The sequence below is a fragment of the Marmota flaviventris genome, chromosome X (genome assembly GCF_047511675.1).
Source record: "Marmota flaviventris isolate mMarFla1 chromosome X, mMarFla1.hap1, whole genome shotgun sequence".
Classification (NCBI taxonomy): Eukaryota; Metazoa; Chordata; class Mammalia; order Rodentia; family Sciuridae; genus Marmota; species Marmota flaviventris.
Window position 1 is genome coordinate 38,807,955 of NC_092518.1, and position 23,007 is coordinate 38,830,961.

The window sequence follows — 23,007 nt, forward strand, 5'->3', positions numbered from 1 at the left end:
CCTTGACTGCAGTCAATTCCTTAAGACTTGACCTCATTACAGAAGGTTTAGGGAAAGGTCGGGCTTGGCTCGGTGCGTCCCAGCTGGCGTCCCCACCCGGCTGCAGCCCCGCCCAGATCTGGCAGAGCAATGGGCAAACTGTAGGGTAGAAAGGCGGGGAGAAGCTGTGGAGGTTAAAGGCGGGGCGGGCGGTTGCCAAGCCGGCCAATAGGCGGCTCTCCAGAGGCTGTGCTGAGAGGACAGGGGCGCCGTCACTAGCACCACCGCCTCCCAAGTTTCCCCTTGTGGATGCACCGCCTGGCTGCTCTGCTCCTCCCGGTGCACAGAGACCGGGAGAGACTAGAGGAGCGGACTCCGGACGGGATTTCAAAGAAGGTGCGAGAACCTGCTTCTGACCCGCTCTGGAGGTGGGGTTGGGTGTCGGTAAAAGATGAAAAGCCGCCGGCGGCGACGCCGAGAACACTGCAAGTTCGCGCTGCTGTTGGTGCTGTACACGCTGGTGCTGCTGCTCATCCCCTCGGTACTGGACGGCGGTCGCGACCAGGATAAGGGCGTCGGGCACTGCCCCGGCCTGCAGCGCAGCCTGGGAGTATGGAGTCTGGAGGCGGCGGCGGCTGGCGAACGGGAGCAAGGCGCTGAGGCGCAATCTGCCGCAGAAGGGGGCGCAGACCAGTTCCCCAAGACCCCAGGCAACCTCAGCTCCGTCGGGGAGACAGTGGCCCATGAGAAACAACACATCTACGTGCACGCCACCTGGCGAACAGGCTCGTCCTTCCTGGGAGAGCTCTTTAACCAACACCCGGACGTTTTCTACTTGTACGAGCCCATGTGGCATTTGTGGCAGGCGCTCTATCCGGGCGACGCTGAAAGCCTGCAGGGTGCTCTTCGAGACATGCTGCGCTCGCTCTTCCGTTGTGACTTCTCAGTGCTGCAGCTGTATGCACCTCCTGGGGACCCCGCCGCAAGAGCCACGGATACAGCCAATCTCACTACAGCCGCCCTCTTCCGCTGGCGGACCAACAAGGTCATTTGCTCGCCTCCGCTGTGCCCCCGAGCGACCCGTACCCGAGCCGAGGTCGGCCTCGTGGAGGACTCCGCCTGTGAACGCAGCTGCCCACCCGTGGCGCTACGCGCCCTGGAGGCCGAGTGCCGCAAATATCCAGTGGTGGTCATCAAGGACGTGCGTCTGCTGGACCTGGGTGTGCTGGTGCCCCTGTTGCGTGACCCAGGTCTCAACTTGAAAGTGGTGCAACTTTTCCGCGACCCTCGGGCTGTGCACAACTCACGTCTCAAGTCCAGGCAGGGACTGCTGCGCGAGAGCATCCAGGTGTTGCGCACCCGCCAGAAAGGCGACCATTTTCACCGCGTGCTGCTAGCGCACGGTGTGGGCGCTCGTCCGGGGGGTCAGTCCCGAGCGCTGCCTGCCGCGCCGCGTGCAGATTTCTTCCTGACTGGTGCTCTTGAGGTGATCTGTGAGGCCTGGCTGCGCGACCTGCTTTTTGCACGCGGTGCTCCATCCTGGCTAAGGCGGCGCTACCTGAGGCTGCGCTATGAGGACCTGGTTAGGCAGCCTCGCACCCAGTTACGCCGCCTGTTGCGCTTTGCCGGGCTGCGCGCGATAGCCGCGCTTGAGGCTTTTGCTCTCAACATGACTCGCGGAGCGGCTTATGGCACCGATCGGCCCTTCCACCTGTCGGCACGCGATGCTCGTGAGGCAGTGCACGCCTGGCGCGAGCGCCTGAGCCGAGAACAGGTGCGCCAAGTGGAGGCCGCCTGTGCTCCAGCCATGCGTCTGCTGGCCTACCCTAGCAGCGGAGAGGAGGGTGACGCGGAGCCACCCGGGGAAGAGGAAACCCCACTGGAGACTGAGGCCGTCGGAGCTACGTAGCCCCCACCCTCGCCCCCGGAGCGGATCCGGGTAAGGTGGCTCTGGGCAGGGTAGGGTTCTAGAAAGGGTCTTCGGAGAGCCTGCATCAGGCCTGCTGGAGAGGAGAGGGAAGAGGGCTCTAGGAGATGGTGCTATCCTGAATACCATGCTATCAGATCAGGGCCAAAGGGATAGGAAATTTCTGCTTGTAGCATTTAGGAGATTGTATCGGTTCTCCAGCTTATGAGCCACCCACCTTCACAGAGTAGGACCCTGAGTTAAGAGAATGTTTCAGTGTTGCTGAGGCAGAACCCAGTTTTCTGCATTCCCAGTCCACTTTATGAAGTAGGAGGTATCTGAGGTCTGAGGACAGTAGAGAATGTCTGAAGTAGTGTAATGGAACATGAGGTCGGGAATTAATACCTAGACTATTAGGATTAAGGGAATCCTTTGAGGTGGATGGTTTTGAAGTTATCTCAATGCCAACTTGTCCTGTGGGGCAACTTTTTGCCTTGAAGTGTTTGTTGGCATAAAGAAAACCAAAAGCAAGTTTTGGTGGACCGGTATTGACTTCATAACCCTACCTAACCCAAATCATTCTGTTTAATATTTCTTCTCTTTCTCTCTTATGCTCAGGTCCCAGGGCTTTCCTCCTGAGTACCAAGCATGCAAAGCACAGTCCGGCGGTCTTGCAACAGTTTTTGCACATTTGTGTGTCTCAGGCCTTGGTATAATGGAATAGAATAAACTGCTTTCTCTTGGCTCATGTGTGCCCCTCCCCCTCCCCCACCCCCTTCCCAGTCGCTAGTGTTTGCAGGATATTTGGCCATATCCCGTTTGTATCAGGTCACAAAGAATGCCTGGTCAGCTTCCTCTAGTACCGACAAGACCTCAGGACTGTGTTTCCCCCACTCCACCCCATCCGTTTGAGAGATGGGACCTTAGATCGGCAGTAGCAGCTTGTGAAAAGTCATCCCTTCTTTTTTTTGTTCTTTCTCTGTAAAAGTATATGTCTGAAGATGCTAAAATTGGCCCTGAATGATCTCCAAATGTGTTCAGTGTTGGGATCAACATATGGTGTGTAACACTGGGCCGAGGGAAGAGTTTATTCTGCACGATATTGATGATGGGAGTCAAGTTAGTGGCATGGGAATGTATTTTCCCAAACTTTGTGTGAATTGGAAGAGTGCCACCTTGTGCACTGTGCAGACTAGAGGAGGAAAAGCAATGCTGGGTGGACGGAAGTGACTAAAGTTTCCATTCATTATTTTATAGTGTAATTCAGTATTCCCCTGGGATGATGCTGGAGCAGGGGCAAAGGTTGAAGATGTTAATGAAGATGGGAGTTTGCTGTTGTTAATAGAGCTAAGGTTATAGAGTGATTTTGGAAACTGGCTAATCAAGAGGTTTTGCTGGTGAGTTTTTGTAATTGCTAGGAAGTCTGTGTTCTTTCCTGATTTCCAGAGCCAAGGAAGGTAAGGCATAGGGTGACTTGTCACATCTTAACACAAACATCCTTTCATCTGCTAGGTCTGTATTTACACTTGGAACAAAATGGTCCCTAATCATCCTTCACAGGCCTCAGGGAACTCCTCCCCCAGGCTAATGCTGTGGCATTTTATGGTTTTAAGACATGACAATCTCTCAGAAACTTTTGCTCCCCCACCAACATTTTTACTAACATTTATTGAATGCCAGCTGGGGTGAGGAAATGAAGAAAATGGAGAGCAGGGTAGAGAACATAGATTTTCCCCTCTAAGGAAGTGCAAGTCTGTGCAGGTGACACTAATTATGAGATAAGGTGTCCATGCTGCTATTTAGAAGGCCAGTGAGGCTTCCTTTTTATGGGGCTGCAGGAACATATGGGTGGGAGCTTTAGGCTCTTCCAGGTGTTGGTGACTGAACCCTTCCTCTGGCATTGGGCACTTACTACCAACCAGGGGATGTGTTAAAAAGGTTGTATTCCTTCCTAGGAAAAGTGTTACAGATCCATTAATGGAGTTTTAAAAAGTTTTTCATACTCTAGGGAAGGGAAGGAAAAAGAAGGGAATGAATTTTTATAAAAAGGGCTGTGCGCCATTCATTGTGTTACGCACTGTACATATATGGTTATTTATAACGGTTTCACAGATGAGGACTCAGAGAAGTAATTTCCGAGAAGTCACACTGGGGTAATGTGTGACTTACCCCAGGGTGGAACTTACCCCTGGCAGCAAACCTGGCACCCCATCTGGGCTTATAGGCTAGTTTGGGGTGCTAAATACACTTGACTTTATTACTAATATGTCACAACCGTGAGCAAATAAAATATCCCTGAGCTGCCAACAGCACCTCCACAGAAAAGCTGATGGCTCTATAGCTATCCTCTCCATCAGGCACTTGGCTCAGCAGTGAAGAGAGGCTGCATGTGAATTAACCCAAGGATCTGCTGGATGGTCCAGACCTAATAACCAAAATTTAGTAGGGAGGGAGTAGATTAAATTTTCTCATAGCTAAGTGAGGACTGAAGCATCCAGAACCAAGTCACCAAGAACCCAAGCTCTTCCCATATTGTACATTTTCTTAGCTTATGTTCTCATTGTAACAAAATAGTAGCCACAGTGCCAAGTATCACATTCTCACCCAACTAACCCAAGGTTTGTAAAGTGCAGAAAGGAAAAAAGCTGGTTATCAGGTGGAGAGGTATTCCCTCATGCAATGCTCATTCATTTAATCTGGTTATAAAAACCTTTCGCAGAACCTCTTACCCTCACCAGCTTCCCTCTTGGCCAGAATTGGATCACATAGTCTGCCCCAGACCAATAATTGGCAAAAGGGAATGAGAGCATTTTGGCTGACTTAGATTAGCAGTCCTCAGCCCTGGCTGAAATTACAGTAGCCCCCTCTCCTTATCCTTGGGAGATATGTTGTAAGACACCCCTCAAAGGATGTTTGAAACCTCCCATAGTGCCAAACCCTATATATTCTATAGTTTTTCTCTACACATACCTATGATAAAGTTTAATTTCTAAATTAGGCACAATAAGAGACAAACAACAATAGTATTAATAAAATAGAGCAATTACAACAATAGATCATAAGTTCTATGAATATAGTCTTTCTCAGCTGTCATCGGGCAGGTAGTATATACAGTGTGTGTATGCTGGATGAAGCGATGATTTATGTCTTGGACAGGATTGAACAGGACTGTGTGATACTTCATTATCAAAACAGCAAACTTACTAATTATTTCCAGGATTTTCTATAATATCTTGGGACTGTGGGCAACAAACCTCAGAAAATAAAGCCATGGTTAAGGGACTTCTTTTTAATTTTTTTTTAGTTGTTGATAGACCTTTATTTTATTTATTTATATGCGATGCTGAGAATCAAACCCAGTGCTTCACACATGCCAAACAGGTGCACTACCGCTGAACCACAGCCGCAGCCCAACGGACTTGTTTTAAAAATTCCAGCACCTGAGCTCCACCCCAGGAAATTTTTTGTTCTCCTTTATGTTTTGTGCTGGGAGTGGAACCCAGGGCCTCACACATGCTAAGCAGGTCTCTTCCACTTAGCTACATTCCCAGTCCAGGAGATTCTGATTTAATTGTTTTTCTGTGAGTTCCCCAGACTGAGACATTGGGATGTTGTCAAAGTTCCCCAGGTGATTCTGTTGTACAGCCAAATCTGAAAACCACTGGCTTGATCGTTCAATGATTCATCCCCCTGGGCCCAGCTGCTTGCACTAGAGCAAAATCAGAATGGGGAATCAGAATGTTGCTGAGCAGCAAACTGTCTGCCATGGTGATTTATATAAAAGATCTTGAAGCTGTGAAGTGCCCCAGAAATGTGGGGTATTATTTTGAAAAGGTAAATTACACATGGGTCTGTTTATCACCCTTTCATATGCTTTCAAATACGTAGTTGTTTGTAGTTTCTCATCTAAGAGTCCATAATTTTACATACATTGGGCACTACTGTTGTGAACAGACTGATCTTTTATCCTGTCCTTTTCGGCATGTCTGCCTTTGACCTCTATCCTTAGTGGGACCCAAGATTTCATTCCTATAAACATTTTATTTTATTGGTTCTCGAGTTGGAACTTTGCTACGTTAAGTACATGCTATACCACTGAGCTCCAGCCACAACACCCTACAGGGATTTAGAACACCTTGCTCTTTGTTCTTGACAATGTGTGTGTGTGTGTGTGTGTGTGTGTGTGTGTATTGCTTAGGGCCTAGCTTTTGCTGAGGCTGGCTTGGAACTTGAGATCCTCCTGCTTCAACCTCCCAAGCTGCTGGGATTACAAGCATGCACAACTCCACCTGGCTGGGAAACTTTATTTCTAAGGCAATTATTCAAACAGAAAAAGAAATGACCAGCCACCACCAAATCCCTAACAATCCATCTGAAAGTTATTGCATTTTAATCAGGGGACCAAGCCACAAACATTCTATGTAAGCATATGCATAAATATCACTAAAAAGACAACCCATGGCTTAAACTCTGTTAAAGAATAGGCATTTTAAAAACATTTTTCCTCAGCTGGGGCTGGGGCTCAGTGATAGTGCACTTGCCTGGCATGTGTGAGGCACTGGGTTTAATTCTCAGCACCACATATAAATGAATAAAATAGAGGTCTATTAACTACTAAAAAATTAGAAAAACATTTTCCTATATAGAAAAATATATAATATATATTTAAAAATATATAATATATATAAATTTTCATTCAACAAAATTTACTGAGACTCTCAGTGGCAAATCAACCTGGGTGCTGTGCTCAAGTCAGAGGGCTGAAAGGATGATGATGGTGGTGATGGTGATGGGGGTGTGTGTACATTGATAGGTATCTGAGTGGCACTGCTGCACTAGGGTGAGACTAGTTTTCTAAAGCACATCCAAGTCCAAGTAAAGCACATCCAAGTCCAAGTCATTTTTGCCCCCTGGGAGCTCCACTGATCCAGACCTTCTTAGAGTTCCTGCATGGGCCCACCTTCCCTGGCAGGATCCCTCAGTTGATGGTGGATTTGGTGCTTAGGAAAAGTTGAAGATTCAAGTCTGGTGAGTGAGGCAGGGGAGGAGGCTGATCCTGCAAAATGAGGTGTGTGTGCAAAGTCATTTCTTGGTTCATATGATATCAGTTTTTTTTTGGGGGGGGGTACTGGGGATTGAACTCAGGGTCACTCAGCCACTGAGCGATATTTCCAGCCCTATTTTGTATTTTATTGAGAGACAGGGTCTCACTGAGTTGCTTAGCGCCTTGCTGTTGCTGAGCCTGGCTTTGAACTCATGATCCTCCTGCCTCAGCCTCCTGAGCCACTGGGATTACAGGCATGAGCCACCTCCCCCAGCTACAATATCAGTTTTTATATTAGAATGCAGGAAGCCAGGCTATAGGGCCAGGATCTCCTAGTTAATACTTGATTAAGTATAAGAAGAGGTTGGAGGCTGACGTTGTGGCTCAGTGGTGGAGTGCTTGCCTAGCATGCTCAAGACCCTGAGCTCCATCCCCAGAACAGGAAAAAAAGAGATTGAAAGACATTTCCAAGGCTTTTTGGTGCTAAGGGGAGATGACATTTTATTGAGTGCCTATTTTGTGCATTGTGTTACATGCTTAATACATATGATCTCAATCCTCATCTCAGCTCTATGAAGTATGTAGTAACCCCTTTTATGGATAGTGAAGCAAGCTCAGAGAGATTAGGTAAATTGTCAAAAATAATACAGCCAGAAGATTAAAATTGGGTGTTCTTTGTTTTTAAATCATTATCTTTAAAATTTGTAGAAACCAAGTAAACAAGAAGTGAAAAGAAAGTTCAACAGTGTCAAAGGGTACAAAATACCTGCCAGTCTCATTTCCTAGAAGAAATCACTACATTTCTTGTGGTATATGTCTAAAAATGTTTTATGCAAATTCAAGCAGAATATATTACCTTTTAATATATAAGTGGAATTGAACTGTATTTATTGTCCTGTACTTTTTATCACTTAATACTTTAGAAATCTTCCCATGTCATATCCTTTTTAGTGACCATATTATATTTCATTGTAGGAATGTACTGTAACATATTTACCTAGTTCCTAAGTCCATACTGTAGGACATTTAGGTTGTTCCTGTGTTTTGCTATATTTCATTGCATTTTTAGTAAAATCCTTATATTATCTTTGCATACATGTAAGAATACCAGTCAGAAAAACTTCTATAATAGAAGTGTAGCAAAAGGTATACACTTTCTACAACTTGAGAGGTAAAGTTCTTCAAGTTGCACCAAATTTCATTCACATCAGTGGTTTCTTGGAGTGCCTGTTTCCTGGACTTCCAACAAGCTGGATTTTTTTTTCACTTTGGCTAGTCTGATGGGTGGGAAATCCTTTCTGCTTGCACCCTGGTTTTCACTGACCCCCACAGTTCACCTCAGATGATGAATGATTGCCTTGTACCTTGGGTTGTGGTAACTAGGATTCCAAGATGAAATCAATTTCTTAGCCCTTCCGCAGTTCACATGTATTTAGGGAGTGTCATTTTTTATGATATTTTGAATGGCTGATACATTTTGACACAACAATTTTATCATTCCCTTATAAAACCACACTTGCACACAGCATCAGATTTCAGCCAGGTTCTTGTTCAGATGGCCTTGTTCTGGTACTGTTGGTGTGGATTATTGGACATCTACAATTGACTTGTGACAATTGACTCGTACATCAACCATTTGGGGACACTATCATTGGGGAAATGTGAATGTTTAAAATAAGTTCTAACCCTTCATACATTTTCTCTGTATTCTGGAAAGCCCTTTTTGTGGTCTCACAGAGGCAGGGACAGAAGAAAGCAGAAGTGCCCATTTGCAGGGTTTGTCTGAGTCACTGGGGAGTGAACTGAGGGCATCACATGTTGCTAGGCAAGGGCTGTACCACTGAGCTACATCCCTCGTCCCTTTCAGTTTTAGAGGAAGGTTTCAGAGGGTTTTCTAAGAGGTTCTTCTTAGTCTGAGCAGATATTTTTCCCATGAAAAGAAATATATATAAATAGTTGGGAATGATGTTTTTTAAAAAAACATTTACAACAGCTGGTTTTAAATTCTCCAGTATGCCTCTATCTCAGCCTGCTCTCAGAATGAACAGCCCAGAAAAGAATGAAATAAAAGAATCTAAACATTTGCATCTGACATTCTAGCCCAACAAGGTGACTAATAAATGAATGAAGTGCTCACTCGCTCTCTCAATCCCACCCCCGCCTCTCTCTCCCTCTGTGAGGTCTCCTGGCTTGCCATCCTCTTGCTTCATAGTGGAACTGAAGAAACTTGCTCTGCTGAAAGAAACATTTCTACTCAAGTGGGGTATATAATATGAACAGTAGAGACTAAGAAACAGCCTTGGCCCAAGTTCAAGAACACTGGGAAGTAAAGAACTGTTTGGGAGCTGAACAGGAAGCTATTTCAATTGGAGAAAAGTTGCAGAGCTCAGTGATGTCTTCATGAGAATTGGAATCCTTGAGCTTTGCTTGCCACCCCCCCGCCTTTGTCCCCAGGCACCAAGCCAGCAACAGGCCCTGACATTTTCTGCAACTGGCCTTGTTCATATTAAAGACCATCCTGCTGAGGGTTCAGAATAAATTGGAGCTTCAGTGGATGGTGAATATTTTTAAATCCAGAGGTTAAAAGGCTATGAAAAAGGACCACCACATTCAACTTCAACGATGACTGTGTTCCAAGCCAGCAGAACCCCCTTCCTTAAAATGGACACAGGCAACAAGGACTTTCCTGTAGAGCCACTTTCCAAAACTAACCAGATTTTGCTTATGGAATGGAAGCCCTTTCTGTGAAGCATTGCCATAAGGAGGGAGTGTTTAAAGGTCCTGGGAGAGGCAGGGTAGTCTCTGGCTCCTATAAGTAAGAAGCCTCAAGTCTGTATCTGCAAGTGTAGCTCAGTGGTAAAGTGCTCACATAAACATGTGCAAGGTCCTGGGTTTGAGCCCCAGCACCACAAAAGGAAAAAAGAAAAAGAAAAGAAAGAAAACTCCTGTCTGACCTGAAATAAAAACCTGTGGAGGGAATACTTCCAGAGAGTGCTGTTGTTAGATCAATACCCTTCAGTCATGGTATCCCACAGGCTGGAAGCAGAGAAAGTAGTCTCAGTGAAGGTCTGAATCATGTTCTGCCCAGACATAGAACATCACAGAATATTTGTAAGGCTTGGGGAGAACATCTGGGGTGGGGACCATAGATACTTTAGTAAAGATAATAAAGTGAGGAAAGTTCTGAGAAGCCCCAGGAGGGAACTGAGAGCCTAATTGAAGATGTCATTCCAAACAGACAGATAAGGTGAACATTAGGAAAGCATGTCCCAGAGCTTTGAGGTCACTTTTCCCATGACTGAGAGCAGACTGCATCAAAAAGGGCTCTTTACTGCCTCAGAGAGATTGCAGTAAGCCAAAAATACTAAAATAAACATATTTTAAAAATAGGACTTAAGACTAGCCCAGGGCTGGTGTATATTAAATATACACATATTAGAAGCAATAAATGTAGACACTGTCTCTTGTTGTAATAAAGAATATCACTGACATGGATGTAAAAATGAAAACATTTTTCAGGTTCTGCAAATGATAAAAAATTAGACTTTATTGTCTGTTTGTACCCTTCCCCCAACTACTGCTAGGAATTACAATGAGATAGAAATATTAATTACCCTCAAATGATTAGTGCCTTATATGTACATGTATTGAAATATCACACCATACTCCATAAGGATATACAAGTATTACATGTTGAGCAAGACTTTTTTTTAAGTTGTAGATGAACACAATACCTTTCTTTAAATTTATTTTTATGTGGGGCTGAGGATTGAATCCAGTGCCTCATACATGCTAGGCAAGTGCTCTACCACTGAGCCACATCCCCAGCCCTGAGCAAGAATTTTAAAAAGGAGGAGATAGAAATGTTAGCTCCCCTGATTTGACCAGTACATACTGTATACTTGCGTCAAATTATCACAGAATACCCCCAAAATATGTACATGTAAAACAGTAGTTAATGATAGATAACTTTACAAAAAGGCGATGGTTGATAGAATATAAACACCACCCCAAAGAATAACAAAATATATAGCACTAAAAAAATGCCTTTTAAATAGTCTTATTTTTCAATAGTCGAAAAGGAAGAAAAATTGTTTTAAGTTCTAATCTGTGTCTTTATACTAAGTGTAGCAATCTCTAGCAATCCTACAAGCTAGGGAGACGACCCATTTACAGGATCCAGTATCTTGCTCCCTCACAAATCTGCTCTTGGCCATGAGGCCATTTGCTACATTAGACCCTGGGCAGGAAAGGATAGAAAGGGTTGAATAACCAGAATGCCTTCCTTTGCAGAAAGATACTGGAAGTGATGGCTACACTTTGGCTAAACCACAGACTCTCTTCTCTGACTAGCCATTCTAATCTGGGAATGCTAAAGCTGGTGGACAGAGGGGAAGTCCTCATGGGCAGCCCCAGTGACTACCTTCCAGCACTCATTTGATCTCCAGGCCCTGTGGGGACCAAATTGCTGCCTGAATTACAGGTCTAAATTCCAGTCACTTCCAGTCCCATGTCCTCTCAAATCCTCCCACCCCCACATGGTGGATGGTGAACATCTGCAGGTGGCCCATCTGAATATACATTATAAAATACTGACTCAGTTCCTTTATTGGAGTTTACTCATAAAAGCGATCACATATGCCAACTCAAACTATATCTCAGAGCAGTTCAATGAAAGGAAAAAACAAAAGTCAACTAGGCAAGCTCAGCTCTTTCCCAGTTTTATTTTTATTTTTTTCAACTGATACATAAAAACATAAAATTATACATAATTAATGCCCAGTTTTATTAATACTGGTGTGGTATGCATTCATCTGTTATCAAGTGAGTGCAAAACTTTGGGAAAATTTTGTTTGGCGGGTATCATAAAATAAGATGCATGTTAGCATTTTAACCTATTGGGGAAGTATAATGGTCATTTAATTTTTGGCATTGGTAGACTGTGGAGTTTGAATGACTCATGTGGATTGAGGCTTTACTCTGAATTTTTCCCACGATGGGTGGGGATGACTGGAGCATTAAATCTCCTTAGCCATCCTCTGAAGCTGCCCAGGTCTCCACAGTGGCTTCTCTGTTAGTTTCATCCCATATTTCCCAGGTATGTATTTTGTCTGTTTTTTTGTCTTGCTTTATTTTGACCTGAGAGTTGTTTCAAATTCAATAGGACTGAAGCTATTATTGACAAATGCAAATATAACTGGCATCCCTCCCACTGCCACTTATTTTTTTTTCAGGCTGAAAATCTGGAAATTATAACATTTCTGCCATTTAAAGTAGATTTCCTGGCTGTTTGGGGACAAAGTTCTTCATTAGCAAACTGTTTCCTCTTGCATTTTGTTTCAAAGTCACATTGAAGGAATGTTTGCACTTCAACATTGCTGGTATTTCAAGGATTATTTTACCATTACTCTTAAGCAGCTCCCTCCACCAATAGCACATTTAGTGGATTAACTTTGGGTAGAGTGAATTTTCTATTTTATTCTCTTTCAAAAAGGTTTTAACCATCTAGTTTCTTTCCCTTTCCATATAAATTTTAGAATTAGCTTCTCTGAATCTATAATAAGCACTGATAGGAATTTTGTTAAACCTATAGATCCATGTAGGAATTGAAATTGTTATTATGCTGTTTTCCAATCCATGAATGAAATGACTATTGATTAAGATTTTGTTTGACTTTTTTCACTGGTATTTTACAGTTTTCAGCATATTAGTCCTTTACCTGTTCCATTAGATTTATACCTAGGAATTTCATTTTTTTTTCAGTTATTGTAAATTGTATGAATTTTAAAATTTGGGTTTCAATGTGTTCACTTGTAGTATGTATAAATAAAATTGATTTTAAAATATTGATCTTATATCCTGAAAATTTGCTGAGCTCACTTGTTAGTTGTAGGAGAGTTTTGTTACATTCCTTAAATTTTCTATACATAACAATCATATCATCTGCTAAATAGGGAAAATTTTACTTCTTCCTTTCTAATTCCTTGTCTTATTGCATGGGCTATAACTTTCAATACTATGTGAAGTAAAAGTGGAGAGTTTAAACATCTTTTCCTTGTTCCTGATCTTAGGGGGAAAGCATTCAGTCTCTCACCATAAAGAATGAGGCCAGATGTAGGTTTATGTAAATGTCCTTTATCAAGTTGAGGAATTTCCCTTTTATTCCTATTTGCTTTGAATTTTTTGATCTTGAAAAGATGTTAAATTTTGTCAAATGCTTTATCTGCATCAACTCATGTGACCATGCAATTTTATTAGCCTGTTAATGCGGTGGATTACATGGATTAATTATTGAACATTGAACCAGCCTTGTATCCTGAAATAAACTATTTGCTCATGATATCTAAATCTTCTTATATCTTGTTGAATTTGATTTGCTTATATTTTGTTAAAGATTTTTTGCATCTACTTTCATAAGAGTTGTTGGTCAGACGTTTTCTTTTTTTTTGTATTTTCTCTTGTTTTGGTATCAGGATAATACTGGCCTCATAATTTTATGGAACAGATTGTGCAAAATCAATATTAATTCTGTTTTAAACATTTGGTAGACTTTTCCATCAAAATTATCTAGGCCCAGAGATTTCTTTTGGGGGAGTCATTTAATTACTTATTCCATGTTTTAGTAGCTATAGGATTTTTAAAATCATCTATTTCTCATTGGGTGACTTATAGTAGTTTGTTTTTGAGGAATTAGTCAATTTCATCTAAGTTGTCAAATTTTGGGTGCAGAGTTGTTCTTAGTTTAGTCTTTTTCTAAATCCTTTTAATGTCTTTGAGGTCTGTAGTGATATTTTCCCTATTTCATTGCTAATATTGGTAATGTGTGTCTTCTTTCTTTATTTGGTCAGGCTTGATATAAGTTTATCAATTTTTTAATCTGTTCAAAGTACCAGAATTTTGTTTTTTATTTTCTGTTTTCAATTTCTTCTCCTAATTATGATCTCACTTCCAATTTGTTTTTTAAAATCTACTTCTAGTTTGAGGTAGTTGCTGAGATAGTTGATTTGATACTTTTTCTAATGAAAGCATTTAGTGTTATAATTTTCCCTATCAGCCTCACTAACTTTATACATTGCATTTTCATTTTCATTCAGTATATTAACTTCCCTTGAATTACTTATAAGTGTGTTCTTTAATTTCCAAGTGTCTGAAGAATTTCTTGCTATCTTTCTGCTATTCTAGTTTCATCTCATTGTAGTTAGAGAATACATTCTATTATTATTTCAGCTCTTTTAAAGTTGTTCAGGTTTGATTTTTGAAACAGGATATGGTCTATGTTATGAATGCCCCATATACACAGAAAAAGAAGATACATTCTACTGTTAATAGAGGAAATGTTTAATAAATGTCTCATGAATCCTGTTGATTGATGGCATTTTCAGTACTTTCATATCCTTGTTGATTTTCTGTCTAGTGATTCTATCAATTATTGAGATGGGGTATTAAATTTTTCAACTACAAATGTGGACTTGTGTATTTCTCTTTTCAGTTCTTTAAGTTTTTGCTCTGGGAAATTTGAAACTCTGTTGTTTGGTGCATACACATTTAGGATTGCTATGTAGTGTTGGTGGATTAACCCCTTTACCATTATGTAATGTCCTTTATCCCTGGTAATTTTCTTTGTCCTGAAGTCGATTTTATCTGATATTAATATAACTACTCTTCCTTTCTTTTGATTAATGTTTGTTTGCTATATCCTTTTACTTTCAACCTACCTATACTATTATATTTAAAATAAATTTCTTATTGACAGCATATGATTAAGTCATGTTTTTAAATACATTCTGGGGTTGAGGGTGTAGTTCAGTAGTAGAAAGCTTGCCTAGCACTTGGTAGGCTTGGGGTTTGATTCCCAGCACTGCAGAAAAAAATATCCAAACTGACAATCTGTTTTAAACTATTTATGATTATTGATATTGTAGAGCTTAAAAATTCTGCCATTTAAAAATGTTTTGTTCCCCATTTTTGTTCCTGTTTCCCTTTTCCTGCCTTCCTGTGTTACATAAACATTTTTTATAATTTCATTTTGATCTATCTGTAGTGTTTTTTAGTGTATCTCTTTGTATGTTATTTTAGTGGTTCCTTTGGATTATACATATGTATCACAGTCTACTTATGTCAACTTTTTACTGCCTTCAGTAAAGTATAAAAAACCAATCTCCACTGAAGTTCCTTTATCTTTCCCCTCCTATAATTTTAAAAATATTTTTTCTACATATATTTTTTTTTTAATTTTTTATTGTTGGCTGTTCAAAACATTACATAGTTCTTGATATATCATATTTCACAATTTGATTCAAGTGGGTTATGAGCTCCCATTTTTACCCCATATACAGATTGCAGAATCACATCAGTTACACATCCATTGATTTACATATTGCCATACTAGTGTCTGTTGTATTCTGCTGCCTTTCCTATCCTCTACTATCACCCCTCCCCTCCCCTCCCCTCCCCTCTTCTCTCTCTGCCCCCTCTACTGACATTCGTTTGTCCCCCTTGTATTATTTTTCCCCTTCCCCTCACTTCCTCTTGTATGTACTTTTGTATAACTCTGAGGGTCTCCTTCCGTTTCCATGCATTTTCCCTTCTCTCTCCCTTTCCCTCCCACCTCTCATCCCTGTTTAATGTTAATCTTCTTCTCATGCTCTTCGACCCTACTCTGTTCTTAGTTACTCTCCTTATATCAAAGAAGACATTTGGCATTTGTTTTTTAGGGATTGGCTAGCTTCACTTAGCATAATCTGCTCTAATGCCATCCATTTCCCTGTAAATTCTATGATTTTGTCATTTTTTAATGCAGAGTAATACTCCATTGTGTATAAATGCCACATTTTTTTTATCCATTCATCCATTGAAGGGCATCTAGGTTGGTTCCACAGTCTAGCTATTGTGAATTGTGCTGCTATGAACATCGATGTAGCAGTGTCCCTGTAGCATGCTCTTTTTAGGTCTTTAGGGAATAGACCGAGAAGGGGAATAGCTGGGTCAAATGGTGGCTCCATTCCCAGCTTTCCAAGAAATCTCCATACTGCTTTCCAAATTGGCTGCACCAATTTGCAGTCCCACCAGCAATGTACAAGTGTACCCTTTTCCCCACATCCTCGCCAGCACTTGTTGTTGTTTGACTTCATAATGGCTGCCAATCTAACTGGAGTGAGATGGTATCTTAGGGTGGTTTTGATTTGCATTTCTCTGACTGCTAGAGATGGTGAGCATTTTTTCATGTACTTGTTGATTGATTGTATGTCCTCCTCTGAGAAGTGTCTGTTCAGGTCCTTGGCCCATTTGTTGATTGGGTTTTCTACATATATTGAGAGCCTAAATACAATGTTGAATTTTTGCCTTAACTATCAAACATAGTTTTAAAATTTCAAGAGAATAGTCTATTAAGTTTATTCACTCTTTCTGTTGTTGTTCATATATGATGATTCAATCTACCTCCTTTATCATTTCTTTTCTGTTAGAAGAACTTCCTTTAGTAGTTCTTTTTTTTTTTTTTTTTTTTTTTAAACCGGATTGAACTCAGGGGCACTTGACCACTGGGCCACATCTCCAGCCCTATTTTGTATTTTATTTAGATACAGGGTCTCACTCAGTTGCTTAGTGCCTTGCAGTTGCTGAGGCTGGCTTTGAACTTGTGATCCTCCTGTCTCAGCCTCTCAAGCTGCTGGGATTATAGGTGTGTGCCATGGCACCCAGCCCTTTAACAGTTCTTATGTAGCACTTGTATTTGCAACAAATTCTCTTAGTTTTCCTTCATTTGTGAATGTCTTTATTTCATCTTAATTCCTGAAGGATATTTTTATGGGATATAGAAATCTGGTTTGATGGTTATTTTCTTTCACTGTTTAAAAACTGTGCCACTCCCTCTGAACTGCCAGGTTTTTGGATATGAAATCCACTGGCATTCAAATTGTTGCTATAAATAATGTGTCATTTCTCTCTAGTTGTGGTTGAGATTTTTTTCTTGGACTGTTTTTCTGATGTTTGTTTATGTTGCCTTGGAGTAGATTGCTTTGGGTTTTTCCTGTTTGGGGTTCTCATAGCTTATTGAATCTGGAAGTTTATGTCTTTTATCATCTTTGGGAAATTTTCAACCATATTTCTTTAAGTATTTTTCAACTCCAATCTCTTTCTAGAACTTTAACATGAATAGTAGTTCCGTTACTGTGATACCATCAGCCCTTGGAACTCTGCTTATCTTTTTTCATTCTATCTTCTGATGTTCAGATTGGGTAATTTCTGTTGTTCTGTTTTCAGATTCAATACTTCTTTACTCTGCCATCTGTTTTGCTATTGAGCCCATTTAGTAAGGCTTTCAAATTTTGGTTATTGTAATTTATAATTCTAAAATTTCTATTTGGTTCTTTCAAAAACATCTATTTGGTGAAAATATAATTTTCTTTTGTTTCAAGTTGTTTGTAATTGCTAGTTTAAGCATTTTAATGATATTTGTTTAAAACTTTTTTGGATCATTTCAATACCAGTGTCATCTCAGTGTTGGTATCTACCAGTCACATTTTCTTTTCTTATTTAAGTTGAAATTTTCCTGGTTCTTAGTTTGACAAGTACTCTTTTCATTGTATCTTGGACATTGGGATATTACCTTATGCATCTCTGAATCTTATTTAAATTTTCTACTTTAGCAAGATTCCACAGACGGCACACTTGTGGAGGAAGGGATGTACCACCTAGTTACTGCCAGGTCAGGGCAGCAGTCCAAAAGTTGTGGCTTTCCATTAGGCCCAGCAGGCCTCTGCTAACAGGAGGTAGTGTTTTTTCCTGTGGTGCTTGGTTTTTGTCTTTGTAAGCTAACCTTTTCCTGTCCTTTGGCTACAGATAACAAGCTTTTCTAGGGGCTTTTGCTTTGTGTGTGTGTGTGTTGGGCATTGATTCCAGGGGCACTTTACCACTGAGCTATATCCCCAGTCCTTTTTTAAAATTTTAATTCTTGCTAAAGTTGGTCTTGAACTTGTGATTCTCTTGCCTTAACTTCCTGAGTTGCTGGGTATGCACCATGGTACCTGACATTTAGTAGCTTCTTTCTTGTCTGAACTGGAAAAAACTTGTCCATTTCTGGCTTGCTGGCTTTGTTAGCACCCACTCCAGGATATAAAGGAGGCAAAAAGAAAATCCAGGGAACTCATATTAAGTTGTTCCTCAATTCCCAAGGTTCCAAATCAGTCTGCATTTATCTCTCAACCCTCTAGTCTTCTTTGTCTTATATGTCATATTTTGAGTTTTTTAAAAATATTTATTTTTTAGAAGTAGTTGGACACAATACCTTTATTTATTTATTTATTTTTATTTGATGCTGACAATCAAACCCTGGGCCTCTCATGTGCTAGGCGAGCGCTCCACTGCTGAGCCACAACCCCAGCCCATATTTTGAGTTTTTAGTTGCACTTTGTGGGAGGAATAAGGAAAAGTGCTCTGCCCCACCTTGTCTGGAACCAGAAAGCAGCCCACCTGAACATGGGTTTTTATTAAACTAATTTATACCAAATAAACTTGACATGATGGCTCTTTATGTAAGTTATCTGTACTACGAGAATATTCAAAATCCATAGAAAGGCCTCATGGTGTTTATAGAATTAGTTTTTCCTTAAGGCTGTCTTTATTGCATGCTTTGAATAATCTTGAAAGTATTTATTTTCCAAACTTTGCATCATTAGAAGCTGATGAGCAGTTTAACCATATTAGAAAATGTCAAATTGGATACACATCCAGGATCAAAGGATCTAAAAATATCAGGAATCTGGTGGCAGAAGTAGCACAAACATATCCAGAGTTAGCCCACACTCCACTGCTCACATACAGTGACACGAGCAGTATGTTTAAATGAAAGAAAGTCCAGGTGCCATGAAGGTTGAAGTTTGGGAATGTTGCCAAATGCAGCTTCAGTTTTACAGAACAGCTGACTGTTGTTGGTGTGATTTATTTTGCACACATAGTGCTGGGGTTGTGGCTTAGTAGTAAAGCACACATACTCAAGGCCCTGGGTTCAGAACCTAGTTTTTTTTTTTTTTTTAATATTTATTTTTTAGTTGTAGTTGAACACAATCTCTTTATTTATTTTATGTGGTGCTAAGGATCGAACCCAGGGCCTCGCACATGCTAGGCAAGCACTTTACCGCTGAACTACAACCCCAGCCCCCAGCCCTAGTTTTTTTTTTTTTTAATTATGCTCAGGCTGGGGCTATGGCTCAGTAGTAGAGTGCTTGCCTAACATGTGTGAGGCACTGGGTTTGAGCTGCAGCACCACATAAAATAAACTAAATAAGCAAAATAAAGGTATATTTTGTACATATGAACTGGTACACAAGTGAAGAGTGGTTGGATACATGTTTGATACCTAAGCATAAATCTTCAATCCCAGCTTCTCCCCCTCTTCTACCTAACAGGTCCTGGAAAGTTCTATTCTTCTCAATAGGCAGCCTACAACAGAAGCTGCATAAAGCACAGCCAAACTGACAGAGGAGCTCTATCATCTTTGTCTTCACCCTCACCGAACACCTTTTAGGTCACATTTTCTCCTGGCCTGTCTTCACAAACCAGAAAAGATACTGATTTGGTATGGTTTTCCAGTACTGGAAAATCTAGCTTAGATAAGGAAAATCAAAGTTCACATCATCAGCGTTTAAAAGACTTTCTGTCTGTGGATTTCTGGGTTCTGAAGTTCAAACGTCCTTTGTTCCTTCTCTTCCAGGTCAGTCACCATGAACCGGGCCACTCAGCATGCTGTCCCAGCACAGGAGTAGCAGCACTGTGAAGGCAATCTATCACACTGTCAGAGACTGGGACTTTGCTTGGTACCAACTGCTGTGCAATTCTGCTGGGCAGGAATATCACAAGCTGTTAAATATCGATGGACACACTGGTTGAGATGAAGTTTCCAGGGAGGAAGTGACAGTGCAATGTGGATATTTATGGCCATAAAATAAGAAGAGCTTTAGTTCCCAGGCTGAACCTGCTTTTGCTGGAGCCATTTCAACAAAACATCACAACAAAGAAGAGCTGTGATTTAGTTACATTGCACATCAGCAGATGTCTGGACAAAAACATCAATGTGAATAAGGGCCAAGTGCAGTCCTGTCTGTCTTGATTAAATTACTTGATATTAAATAAAAGGTCTGGGTGGTATTGTTTTAAACCTGACTCATCCAGCTCTCCTTAAAATAGCCCCCTCCCCTGGGACCAATTATTAAAAAGTAATTTTGCTCCCTGGGGTGGGAGATCTCTAATGAATTTAAACCTAAGTTTTGCTTTTAAATTGTTCTAGCTGATGTTATTGTGATTTTTTTTATGCAATTAAATGACTTTAGAGTCATGCTAAAGACAGGATTTATTGTGTTTTGTTACAAGCATATTTTAGGATATAGTTAAAGTACATGGTTCATGTAAAGGTAGTCTACATGCAAAGGAATACGAAGACTATGAAGGAAAACCTATATTGGGTTCAAGAATTAGAGCAATTATTCCTCTTAGTCTTACAACGTGATGTTGCCCGTACCTGGTCATGCCTTCTTCGGGTTCTGTACTCAAAGCCCGTCAGACTCTTGGCAGGCCCTCCTCTTACAGAAAAGTCACAGGCAAAGGCCAAGTTTGAAGTAATTCTTTTAACTCTAAGGCACATTTAAAAAATCTTAAAAATCTGTTGCCACGATTTTTATACTCTTTTAAAACTGAATTTCTTCAAGCATCTAAATCAGGGGCTGGGCAAGAACTTTCTTGGGAAAGGGCCACATAGTAATTAGCTTAGGCATTATGGGCTGTACAAACTCTGTCACAACTCCTCAGCTCTGCCTCAGCAGCATGAAAACTGTCACAGACGGTATGCAAATGAATGAGTGTAGTGGATGCCAATAAAACTTTATTTACAAAAACAGGCAGTGGGCTGGATTTGGTTCAGAAGCTGACTTTAGTTTGCCAACCCTAGTCTAAATGAATTCCCTTGGAGAGGAATAGCTTCCACCCAGAAAAGAACTTTTCTATGAGGGAAAGAAACAGACTAGAAATAGGGTCATACTAAATTCTTCTACTAGTGGATGACACTTTAAAAATACAAAATAAGAACAACTCAGCCAGTTAATCTTTTTATTTTGAGTTTCGTAAAAAAAAAAAAAAAAAAGCTTTGAGAAAATGTGTTAAATATCAGTAAAGGGCAGGAAAACACATGGCTAGCTTTACAACAGCAATCTACACATCTACACAAAGGCAAACATTAAGTAAAATGCTAGGGAAAAGATACCACTTTGGGGGGCCTACGGCAGTTTTCCTTATTGCACATAAAGGTAGATAACTTCAGGTCTTTAATTTTTCACAGTTACAACATACTTCAATGTCATTTATATAATGTGTATTTATATAACATAGTATAATTTTAATATTATAAAACCACCAGTTTGCTACTATTGAATGGAAATAGAAGAAAAAAAATCTCCCCAAATACAATAAGTAAACCCTCTATAAAAAGTTCCCCAGAAGGTCACATCATTCCATGTTAAATTCACCCTATTCTACTTCAAAAAGTTGCTGTTCAGTTATTAAATGGATCTTGGTGGCCTTCCCATTTAATCATTTTAATGGACACAATAAAACTTCCCAAGTAAGTAGTATCAGATGCATTTTATGAAAACATAAAGAGATAATCTAGAAGGAGCTGAAATCACACTTTGAAGAAGCAATTTCAGTAATAAAATTACAAAACCATAGACTTAACACCTATACAACTGAAAATCATTCCTCTACTTCTCCAAAGCCCACAATGAAATAATCATAACAAAAGTTAGTCCCCGAATGTACATGCAGTTAATCACCCAGTAACACCTGGATGGTAACTTCTTAAAAGTGCTTTAGACAGCAGATGACGCTTTGTGCTGTTTACAAGTTCTTTTCTGAGTTCCTCCAACATATAGAGGCTTAGACAATTTTTCCACTGGCCAAGAGTTGAGAGATTATGGTGACATTTGGCAATTCCATTAAGCCTTTTTTTAAAGGATGGCCATCAGAATGAGAAGGTGACCTTTGCTGCATGCACTCAGGTCTGCTTCAGACCTTTTCAGAAGGTAGCACAGCAGACAGACTTTCTTTCTCATCTTCCCCAAGGCTCAGGTGGCTGAAATCTGACAGCCTGTGCATTCTATTTGGGCCAGTTATAGTATACCCTGCTTAGGAAAATAAAACTAAGATCAACAACTTTGGTTTTTCTCTTCAATTTTTGCTACCCCTGGGTGACAAGACATGTTTGCAAAAAAAATGGTTTGTGTCTAGGTCTTGTTTTAAAAGATTGTCAAAAGAATCTACTTGCCTTTCCTAGTTAGATGGTAGCATCGGTTTCTGCAGTATTTCTCTCCATACTGTTTCACTAGGCTTTAAAGTGGGGGAAGATCTTTTCAGATATCAAAGTGGTGGAAGCAGCATTCAGATGTGTTGTTTCTAAACTATGACTCTTGGCTACTAAATTCCTTCAACTTACTGTTACCAGCATGCAGCAGATGACACTAGAAAGCCAGATTCTCACTTAGAAACCAACAGAAGTGATAAGAACTCAATGATACCAGGGTAATTTATCTGACTCTGGATAACTAATCTACAGAATCAATGTCAAAAGGCAGGCATCAAAGACATCGTCAAGTTCTCTACTTCTAGGGTGGAAAAAGAAGTCACATACTTATCTTGTTGGGAAGCTGACTTACCAGTAGCCCTCATTCCAGGCTGAATTTTACAATGGATGCTACTGTCAGCTTCTGATACAACTCTTAGAACTTACAGTGGGTATAAGGCAGGTTTCAAAGTGGGTATTTTCATCTCTGATGAGTCGCTCAATGGCCCTGCTGCTGATCTTCAATAAATACATTGGTGGTGTTTCTATATTTAGAAATCACTGGTTCACATGAAATATCTGGTATGATTACATTAACTTCCACTGAAGACAAAGAGAGGGAGTGAAATGTTGGGGGTGGGACAATGTGAAACAGGCCTCTATTTTAGAAGGAACTATTCATTCTTTGTCCCAGACTGAAATGTTCATGGATAGCGGAGATATCATTTTGCATTTATTCTAAAGGGACTTCAT

General features: G+C 40.7%; 1 protein-coding gene across 1 annotated transcript; it reads left to right on the forward strand.

The window, feature by feature from the left end:
* Positions 1 to 230: 230 nt before the first annotated feature.
* Chst7 (carbohydrate sulfotransferase 7) lies at positions 231 to 20,266 on the forward strand. The gene is made up of 2 exons (XM_027927287.2): positions 231 to 1,918; positions 19,639 to 20,266. Exon 1 carries the CDS (start codon positions 431 to 433, stop codon positions 1,886 to 1,888), a length of 1,458 nt encoding a protein of 485 aa, XP_027783088.1. The 5' UTR covers positions 231 to 430; the 3' UTR covers positions 1,889 to 1,918; positions 19,639 to 20,266.
* Positions 20,267 to 23,007: the final 2,741 nt, after the last annotated feature.

What these genes read in the sequence shown, in the direction of transcription:
- Chst7 (XM_027927287.2), top strand. Translation starts at nt 431, where the DNA reads ATGAAAAGCCGCCGGCGGCGACGCCGAGAACACTGCAAGTTCGCGCTG.